This window comes from Echinops telfairi, unplaced genomic scaffold (genome assembly GCF_000313985.2).
Source record: "Echinops telfairi isolate 266 unplaced genomic scaffold, ASM31398v2 ScPeMD7_7424;HRSCAF=8462, whole genome shotgun sequence".
Lineage (NCBI taxonomy): Eukaryota > Metazoa > Chordata > Mammalia > Afrosoricida > Tenrecidae > Echinops > Echinops telfairi.
Genome location: NW_022111324.1, coordinates 36,792,927 through 36,803,879, shown reverse-complemented (window position 1 = coordinate 36,803,879; position 10,953 = coordinate 36,792,927). Strand labels below are relative to the sequence as shown.

Sequence of the window (10,953 nt, the reverse complement as noted above, 5' to 3'; positions counted from 1 at the left end):
TGAGGGAGGGGGGAGCGGGGAGGGAGGGGGAAAATGAGGACCTAATGTCGGAGGTTTCAGTGGAGAGAAAATGTTTTGAGAATGATGTACAAATGCGCTTTATACAACTGATGTGTGTATTGATTGCGATAACAGTTGTATGAGCCCCTAATAAAATGCTTAAAAATAAATAAATAAATAAATAAAAGACAAGGTAAAGTATTTGTGATGCAGCAACATATGACTCCTCTACTCATGCCTAATTCCTGCTAAATGACTGGGTGGGATTATGCAAATAGGCTGTGTGAAACACTAATATAGGGGATTGGTCAATTTTGGTTGCAATTTCTCTGTGTATGAGAGCTATCTCAGAACCGAGAAGTGAGAATTCCCAGGACCACTGGTGTTCATTTGAGATCTCTCCCTGCCTGATATGGTGGTGGCAGAAGAGAACATGCTATGATGTGACCAGAAATGAGACCAGAAGCATTGTCAAGGAGACAATGAGACAGCATAGAGCAGTAGTGCCAATACTGTGAGGCAGAGCAATGGGCTGACTTCCTGGCCAATGGAAACAGAAGACAAGGAACCATATGGCTAACAACTAAGGACCACAATGAGAGACTTGGCTACTGGCTGAAAAGTGCTGCTGTCAACCAAAGAATATTTTTAGCATTTCCTGATCCTGGCTTCTGGCAAATTGTTAACTTCCCTAATAAATCCCCATAATAAATCCCCATAATTGTGAGTGCTGTCTTTGAGTTCTGTGTGATCAGTGCACTGAATTATCAAACCCTATAAAAAAGTAATGTTGGCTGGTGTCAAGAGTAGAATTCAGAAAGATGGCGGGTGTAGGCATATCTGATTGTTGCCTTGTGATAATTGGTCTTGGGTTAATGTTGAGCTAGATTATCCTTCTTCCTTGTGCAGCCAGAGGAGGTCAGATATGGTCTCTGTGCCATTTACTCAGTATTATAATGAAATGTACAAAGACTAACACTTAAAAATTTTAAAGAGAAGAATTCGCTCAACATTTCTCAAGCTGAATGCATTGAAGAATACTTCAAGCTTTGAGTTGCAATACTGAAAAATAATATTGGCAAAATATTAAAGGACATGAAAAACATAAAAAGGAGGAATACCCAGAGTAAAAGAACCAAAAGTGAATTGACCAACATTTCTAGAAGTAGAATATAAACAATAACCAATGGTACTAAAGGAAGCCATCCATGCTCCATTAAAAGTGCTGGTGAAAAATAAGACTACAGAAATTGACAGAATATTAATTGAGATGCAACAAATAAATGCAAAACTGGTGTGCCTACTCATCTGTGCCAAGACATTAGACAGTTACTGCAAAATCAATTGGAAGATACTACGTGCCAAAGAAAGGCAATTCAACAGAATGTGGAAATTATAGAGTACTATTAAAATCACACGCAAGTAAAATTTAGTTGAAAATCATTCCCCAAAAGTTGCTATAATATAAAAAAAGTTGTTGTAGAACTCTGAGAAATTTATGCCAGACTCAATAGAAAAAACACATTGAGGGATGTCAGATAAATCTTGGCCAAAAGCAAATACCAGAGAGATGTTTCTACTTGTGTTTCAGTGACTATGCAAAAGCATTTAAATGTGGGGATAACTAATTACAGATAACAATTCCAAAAAGTAATTCCAGAGCACTTCATTGTGCTCAAAAAGAGCCTACATAGAGACTCAAGAGGCAAGCATTCATGTGGAACAAAGAATACTGTGAAGTTTAAAAACCTCACAGTGATCATTTCTATTCACTCTGTAGGCTGAGCAAATAATCTGAGAAACCAGATCATATGTAGAACACAGCATGAGGGTTGAAGGAAGACTTATTAACAAGTTGTGATATGTGGGGGACACAATTTTGCTTGCTGAAAGTGAAGAGATTTACTTCTAAGCATTTACTGATGAAGATCAAAGACCACACCTTTCAATATGGATTATACACCACCAACATAAAACAGAAACTCTCACAACTAGACCAATAACTCCATGATAAACAGAGAAAACATGGAAGTTGTCAAGGATTTAATTTCACTTGGATCTATAATCAAAGTCTATAGAAGCTGCAATCAAGAAATCAAAAGACACAATGTACTGGGAAACTCTTTACAAGACTCTTAAAGTGTTAGAAAGCAAAATTACACTTGAGAAATGAGATGTGCCTTACCCAAAGCTGGACCGTGAATAAGGAAGGCGGAAGAAAAATTGATGGTGTTGTTGAAAAATATGCCATGAACTATCAGAAGAACAAATCTATCTGAGAAGTACAGCTAGAACAGAAGTGAGGCTGGTGAGACCTTGTCTCCTGGACTTTGGACATGTTATCAGTAGAGATCATTAGTCATTGAAAAAGAGGAAGACACTCAATGAGATGGTCTGACATAGTGGCTGCCAAAAATGGGCTCAAACAATTGTGAAGATATCATATGACTATGTATTCTTTGGTTGTGTACAGGAGGCAGTTGGAACAACAGATTCAATGGTACCTAATGTCTCAAAAATTATTATTATTTTAATAAAAAGATCGTTTTATTGGGAGCTCTTACAGCTCTTATAACAATCCATACATCAACTGCATCAAGCATATTTGTACATATGTTGCCATCATTATTTTCTAAACATTTACTTTCTTTTTGAGCCCTTGGCATCAGCTCCTCTTTTTTCCCTCCCTCCTTCCTCCCACTGTCTCAAGAATTATTGTTGAACTAAGTAATTTTTAAAGGTGTAAGATTCTGCACATTCTTCACTGCATGTTGAATCAGAAAAAGATTTAGACCTTTGTCTTCTAAAATTTTTTATAATGAGAAATCTTAAAATCTGTCACACAATGGTGAGCACGCAGTACTTTTATTAAAATTATTTCTCATATAAGCAGTTAAACATTCTTACCACAGGTGCTGCATTTGGAGCTGGTCGCTGTTCCGGTGCACGCCCTTCTTCTCTGGCTTTCACAGACTGAAGAATTGCAAAAATATTCTTGGAAAAGTTCTATAACATAAATTAACTTTAATTAATTCCACTTAGAGTGAAACTACATAAAGACAGGAAAGTCACTTACTAAATGTTCTTCTTATCAATTCTCCCCTAATATGTATATGGAGTCACTGTAGGCTATAACCAACTAGACGGGAACGGGTATATATAAAATTGAAATACGCAGGATAAAGAATTTGGAAGAGAAAACAACAGGATCTACGGTTCCAGGGGGACATGGGAGAAGGAGAGGCGGGAGAAAGGAAGTGGGTGTTAACAAACCCAGGGACAAAGGAACAACAAGTGATTCAAAATTGATGGCAAGAAGGATGTAGGAGGACTGGTAGGGCTTGATCAAGGGCAATGTAACCGAGAGAAATTACTGAGACCTAAATGAAGGCCGAACATGATAGTGGGACAAAAGGAAAGTAAGAAGAAAGAACTAGGAGGCAAAGGGCATTTATGGAGTTCTAAATACAGGCATGTACATATGTAAATATATGTATATATGATGATGGGGAAATAGATCTATGTGTATATATTCATAGGTTTAGTATTAAGGTAGCAGATGGACATTGGGTGTCTACTCAAGTACTCCTTCAATGCAAGAATATTTTGTTCTACTGGCATTCCATGATGCTCACCTTCCCAACACAAACGCTGAAGATAAAGCGGGTGCATAAGCGATGGTGAAGAAAGCTGATGGTGGCCGGCTATCAAAAGATCTTAAAGGCTTGAAGATAAACAAGCAGCCATCTAGCTGAGAAGCAACAAAGCCCACATGGAAGAAGCACACCAACCTGTGTGATCATGAAGTGTCGATAGGATCAGGTACCAGCATCAAAGAACAAAAAATCTTATCATTGTGAATGAGGGGGAGTGTGGAGTGCAGACCCAAAGACCATCTGTAGGCAACTGGAACTCCCCTTACAGAAGGGTCACAGGAAGGAGGCGAGGCAGTCAGGGTGCAGTATAGCAGCGATGAAACATACAACTTTCCTCTAGTTATTTAATGCTTCCTCTCCCCCACTATCAGGATCCCAATTTTATCTTACAAATCCGGCTAGACCAGCGGATGTACAGGGGTATAGATGTAAGAGCTGGTAACACAGGGAATCCAGGACAGATAAACCCATCAGGACCAATAGTAAGATTAGAGATACCAGGAAGTTAAGGGGAAGGTAGGGGAGAAAGGGGGAACCGATCAAAATTATCTACATATAACCCCCTCCCTGGGGGATGGACAACAGAAAAGTGGGTGCAGGGAGACATCGGACAGTATAAGACATGAAAAGATAGTAATTTATAAATTATCAAGGGTTCGTGGGGGAGGGAGGGGAAAAAATGAGGAGCTGATACCAAGGGCTCAAGTACAAAGAAAATGTTTTGAGAATGATGATGGCAAAGAAGTACAAATGTGCTTGACACAATGGATTATGTATGGATTGTGCTAAGACTTGTATGAACCCCCCCAATAAAATGATTTTTAAATAAAATATTATTATTATATCTGTAAGTAAAAATTGAGTAAAGAAATTCATAACTATTGGGAAACTGTTCCAGATACTAATTATCATAGACCTAGTATTATTTTTAATATTATTTTCTTAAACTAAACAATTGGCTATGTTGTTCTTAATACTCTTCAGCGCCATTGTCTCAATTTCAACTAAAAGAGATCCCATACTACAAGAGACCTGGTCCATATTATTTGCTAGGCTGTAATATTTACAAGAGCAAATTGCCAAATCTCTTTCGCATTAAGTCTCTGTGCAGGTTTGAGCCAACAACCTTCTGGTTAGCAAATGAGCACTTAAATGTTATACCAGCTTACTTTAACTGGCTCTAAGTTTATTTATATTCGGCATCCATTCAAATACCAAATCCCTGCCACTGAGTGAAGGCTGACACAGCAATCCTATAGGACAGAAAATAACTGTCCCTGTGGGTTTCTGAGACTGTAAATATTCACAGGAGGAAAAAGTCTCGTCTTTTTCCATCTGAACAGCTGTGGGTTCGAATTGCTTGTCCTATGGTTAGCAATCCAAGTCATAACCCACTACGACACCAGTATCCCCAAGTAAAGTTAGCATCTAAGGCCAATCTCTAAATAAAAACAAAAGCCTAAAAGAGTGGCCAAAAAAAGGCTACCTCTTTCAGAAAAAAATCAACTACTATATTCTTTAAGTATATTTAACCCCAGTATCTGATGTCAGAGTGCTACAATTTATGGGATGCTGACAATTTTTATACTGTTGAAGATTAATATGCACTTTTCAAAATCTTGTTAAGGTGGAAAATATTCACATATACTTCATAAACGTTTCCTTGGTCCCTGAAGCACATACCTTCTTGCCCTCTTGATAGACTTACTCTCTTCATTTTCTCTGATGTGTCTAATAGTTTCTTTGAGAGTTCTTATTCTACTGTTGGTCACTGATTTTAAGAAATATATATTGTCTACCACAAGTGAAATGTCAAGTTTGCAGGCAACACAATGATGACCAAGAAAGACAGGATCCCTGCCTTCATAAACTGTGTATTCTAATAAGGAAGACAGAGAAAATGGGCAAGACAGAGTAGCACACAACAGGAGAGGTGATAGAAAATAACCCTGGGTAGGGGAGGGTCACCAATGTCATAGAAATGTTTTGCTGAAGAACTGAAGTGTCAGAAGAAAAATGGAAAAGGAAATGTATCACACTAGTTAAATATCCAAAGGTAGAAGAAATATTAAATTCACAGGCAATGAAGTGCAGAGGAGCTCAACAGATACAGTAAGAGAGAGGCGGTCAGTAGAAGAGCCTGAAGCAGAATGGAAGTCCTCTCGTTTCACACACACTAATTTGAAGTTCTTCAAATGCAACATTTTCCTCTGTGCAGTTAAACTCCTCTATCTCTTCAGTCCATTTTATTATTTTATTCTTTATCATTTTCCTCTGATATGCTTGACTATGTTAGCTACCCTTGCTAGGTAACTACCTCATAATGACATATATCACACTGAAAAATATAGAGCTAGGATCAATACATCTCCAGCCAGAGCCTAGCCTAGTGACTGAACTGTGTATGTTATGTAAACATTTATACAATAGGTATATAAAATGAGAAGTAGTTTAAAATGTAACTATTACTTTTGCTGTAGTTACAGGAATACCTCATTTTACTAAGCTTCACTTTATTGTGCTTCAAAGATACTGTGTTTTTCAATAAATTGAAGGCTTGTGGCAACCTTGCATTGAGGAAATTTATTTTTTTTTAAAGCCAAGTTCACTGCTATCTAGTCAATTCTGACTCATAGCAATTCTATTGGACAGGGAAGAACTGACTCATAGCAATTCTATTGGACAGGGGAGAACAGCCCCTTTGGGTTTCCAAGACTGCAAATCTTTACAGGAGTACAAAGTCTCATCTTTCTCTCTAAGTCTATAGAAGCCATTTTTCTAACAGCATGAGTCCATTTCAGTTCTGTATATTATTTTTAAATTTCTAACACTTCAAACTTTTCATAATGTTATTGCATGCTACAGTCAAGATAAATATAATTTTTGTATGCACTGGCAAACTAAAAAAATTGTGTGACTCACTTTATTGTAATATGCATGTTATTGTGATGGTCTGGAACCAAATTTTAAAAATAACCAGTATTTTGAAAACAAGCATAAACAGTACTATCTAGTTCCTCCTACTAATTTTTAGGGTAGTCGGTAAACTATTGAGGAATCCTTTACATGCTTAGAAATTGAGATATTACTACGAGCTTAGGGTTAGTAAATTATATCTACCAATATTTATCATGTTGAAAACTTACAATGATTTCTTTTTTTTAAAAATTTTTTAAATAATAAAAATCAAAACCTGTTACATGCAAACATAAATGACTTATTTCTAAGAAAAAAATTACTTACCAAACATAAGAAAGTACGTAGTTAAGAAACAGTGATACGGTTTTGAAAATCTCTTTACTGTCATCTAACTAAATAGAAAATAGCTATATTTGTCTATCTGCTTCTACATTCAAGATATGCTGTGTTATCTTATTTCGGTCAAAGAATATAAAGGAAATCTAGCCTCAAGGACATGAACTTGGAAAAGGAAGAGAATCTATAACAGCTTTTCAGATAATTGCAGGTATATTCCTTAGATAGCAGACCATAAGAAGCTTACTAAATTTCAGATTCTTTCATGAAAGCTTAGATATTTAATTGGCAACAAGTAATGTAAATTGTTTTCCTAAAAGCAACATGCTTACTTCCTTCTATTTTGAAAACATGAAGTCTGCCAAATACCCAAGGATGAGTAACAAAAACTAGCTATTCAAGTAAGAATTGAGTTTCCATGAAAAGTAGCTGGATCATGATCCCAATTCTACCTTCCAAGTCTGGCTAGACCAGAGGATGTACATTGGTACAGATAGCAACTGGAAACACAGGGAATCCAGGATAGATGATCCCTTCAGGACCAGTGAGAGGGGGCGATGCCTGGAGGCTGAAGGGAATGTGGAGTAGAAAGGGGGAACCGATTACAAGAACCTACATATAGCCTCCTCCCTGGGGGGTGGACAGCAGAGAAGAGGGCGGAGGGAGACGTTGGACTGTGTAACTTATGACAAAACGATAATAGTTTATGAATTATGAATGGTTCATGAGGGAGGGGGGAGGGGGAGGGGGGAAATGAGCAACTGATATTAAGGGCTAAAGTAGAAGGAAAATGTTTTGAGAATGATGAGGGCAACAAATGTACATATGTGCTTGACAAAATGGATGTATGCATGGATTGTGGTAAGAATTGTATGAGCTCCCAATAAGGAAGAGAATCTATAACAGAATCTATAATTTTAAAAGAAAGAGTTGTATGAGCCCCTAATAAAATGATTTTTTTTAAAAAGTAGCTGGATCAGTTCACAAGTGAAATAGCTCATAAGACATAAATGTTGCTCATAGAAAACACCCAGTATATTGTGTTATCCAGAAGTATTTTATGCAAAGTTCTTATTTTATCACATAAGATATTTAAAAGATGTCAAATTATTCATTGTTAGTACATAATCAGGACAAGCCTAAGTGGCTAAGGGGAAAAAATGTATCCTATAAAGTTTGGTATCAGTGCGTAGGTTCAAAGGGCGACCCAGTTTCCCCAACCATTGCTTCTCAGCTTCAAGACAAATATCAAGTGAAAAAATTATCATTATTTAAGAAAATAATCAAGTATTCAATAAGAGGCACTTCTAGAAAAATCAATCAAATAATTATATTTTGAGATAATTGATTTTTACAGGTGTTGATTTTCAACAATAATCATACGCTAACTTCCCTAATTCTGAAAGTATGTTTCATTAAGGGCTTAGGGGATGGGGGGATCAAGCTGCTTTATTTGGGGTGAGTGCAAAAGTCACATAACAGTGCAAAATAGTATTTCTTGTGGAATGCTGAACGAACCTGTCTTTTGTTCCTGGAACTCAGAACATACGAAATTTCTAAATCTTAGTAATAAGGAAGGACTGACCAAAACCTTAGGACTTTTTAGTGCTATGTTAAGGTGACCAGACGGCCCGCTTTTGGAGGGACAGTCCCGAGTTTTAACAATTCTTTCTGTGTCCCGCGGCGTTTTAAAAAGTCCCAATTTTGGGGAAGAATGCACGACAAGTTAAGGTATACGGTTTTCAGCTGCCATGTGGCTATTTCGCCAGGATATGAGTTTTATCAATGGTGCAAATGGTGTCCTGCTTTACCAATGTTACAATCTGGTCACCTTATGTTATGTGTACCTAAGAATATTTTTTTTAGTTTACCAGATGAAATAACATACAGAGTATCAATATATTTTAATTTCTAAAAAACATTAATACTAATAAAAGGAAGCCTAACTAAGATACACGGCTGATGAGTTGACTTTGATTCCTATTACCCTAACAGGACAGAGGAGAGTTGTTGAATAGGGTTTCCTGTTGTAAATCTTTATGGAAGCAGATACCCTTCTCTTTCTTCCACAAAGTAGCTGGTGGGTGTGATCAGACAGCAGCTCAATGCTTGTTATTCCTCAATCCAGTGTCACCAGCCACCCTACACAATTTTTAGGGTATTAGCTTATTTTTAAAAAGCTAAAGTGGTGCCATAACTTTAAAACTAGTACTTTATTTTCAAATAATGGCACAATACTGCCATCTAGAGTGCAAACAAAATTGTCCCTTTGAGTTATTTAAAAATTTAGGTGTGAGGGGTTCAAGTGGAAAGTGGGTGTCGTAAGAATGATGAAGTCAACATATGTACTAAAGTGCTGGACACAGATGACGTATGTACAGATTGTGATGAGTTGTATGAGCCCCTAATAAAATGATTATTTTTAAAAAAAAATTTAGGTGTGGTCTAAAACAAGGTGAGACATAGCAGATGCTTCCTTCCTTTATCCTAAATTTCAGTCATCAAAATAATCACTGGTTTAACAATATGTTACAATTTATTCAAGGAGTGGCCATATGTGAAAATTAGTATCAACAGATCTTATTTCAAGTATAAAAAAAGAATGGTTATTTACTCATATTCTAAAGTTCCTTTACAATTCTGAACTACCAAGAATAATTCTTAATTGTTATCTCAGATACTATTTAGAAAAAAGTCAAAGTACAAAACGAAAAACAGTAATTTTTTTACTCATATACTCTTTTTCAAATAACTCTGCTCACACTAAAATGTCCTAACATAAAGGCACAACTCACAAAATTCTATAACCAAATCAATTTGCCTTGAACACTGTTAAAAGTTCAGTTTTATATTCAATTATATGATATGTGAATTATATCTCAATAGATTATTAAAAAATTCATTTAAAACAAAAAAAATTTTAAAGTTCAGTTTTAGCAGTAATCTCACAATTCTATAAAAGTATAACTGAATTATCACTGTTATAACTGGCCACTGCTAATCAGAGGAAAATTAGCATCTAAAATAGAAAATTGGGGACTGTGGGAAAAAAATACATAAAGCAATATTACTTTGCTGGAAATTCATTAAGATACTAAACATACCGAACACTTCAAATTTTATCATTCAGATTTTAAAGTACATGTCTTCCCTGATCAGCAGTTCTCCTTCTTTTCCACATACACATATATGTACAAAGGTGTGTGTACAGGGACGTTCTTTACTACACACTTGTAATAGTGAGGAGAGGAAAGGATGTGGATGAGGACAGGGAGAAAGAGGGCAGAGGAAGATACACAAGAAAAAAGGTGGGGAATTTCATAATCCTGGAGGGAAATAAGTCACAAATCTTGCTATGCCCAAACAGTGAAATTATGAAAAACAGTCAATAAATATTTACTGACTGATCCCTCCTGTAAGCTCTCTACTTTGCAAAGGGAAATGAATAATGATGCTATGATGATCATGGAGTTTATTATCAACATTGTTCTTTAATTAAAGCAAAACTTAACTCAATAAGAAAACTGGGCACTCCTTAAATTTTGTATATAAAGGAACTTACTTTTTTGATTCATACTTTTTTATCAGCTTTTGGTAACCAGTAATCAACTGTGTAAAGGAATGATGCACATGACCACTTTGGAATATGCATTACTAATCTTCCAAAGACTAGCATACAAAAACTCCTAACAAAATTAATCCAATTCTGAAACCAGTGACAAAACATATACACGTACTCCAAAAATAATGGAATATTTAATTACCTTCCCTGTGCTTTGTAATATAGTTGTCCGTGTCCTCCAAACTCTCTCTCTGCTGACAATATCTCGGGTCACATCTACTTCAGCATCCACAAAACTCCTCTGTTTAAGTGCAGTTATGTCATCATCTAAATCAGTCTTGATAGTAGATCTTTTCTTGGCCATAATTTTGGCCTTGATTGCAGCGATTTTTTCCACCGACATAGCTTCTGACAAAGACCTAAAAGTATGGTAACTCAATTTTCATCTGTTTTAGATATCGCCAAATCGATTTCCATAGT

At 36.2% G+C, this 10,953-nt stretch overlaps 1 protein-coding gene across 1 annotated transcript in view; it reads right to left on the bottom strand.

Annotated features, from left to right (window-relative positions):
- The window catches only part of CDC73 (cell division cycle 73), a 144,337-nt gene that overhangs the window by 110,172 nt on the left and 23,212 nt on the right, over window positions 1–10,953 (bottom strand). The window contains exons 7-8 of the mRNA XM_004706650.2: window positions 10,676–10,892; window positions 2,908–3,006 (exon numbers count right to left, since the gene is read on the bottom strand). Of these exons, the coding sequence (XP_004706707.1) occupies window positions 2,908–3,006; window positions 10,676–10,892 (316 nt within the window). The remainder of the gene's footprint in view (window positions 1–2,907; window positions 3,007–10,675; window positions 10,893–10,953) is intronic.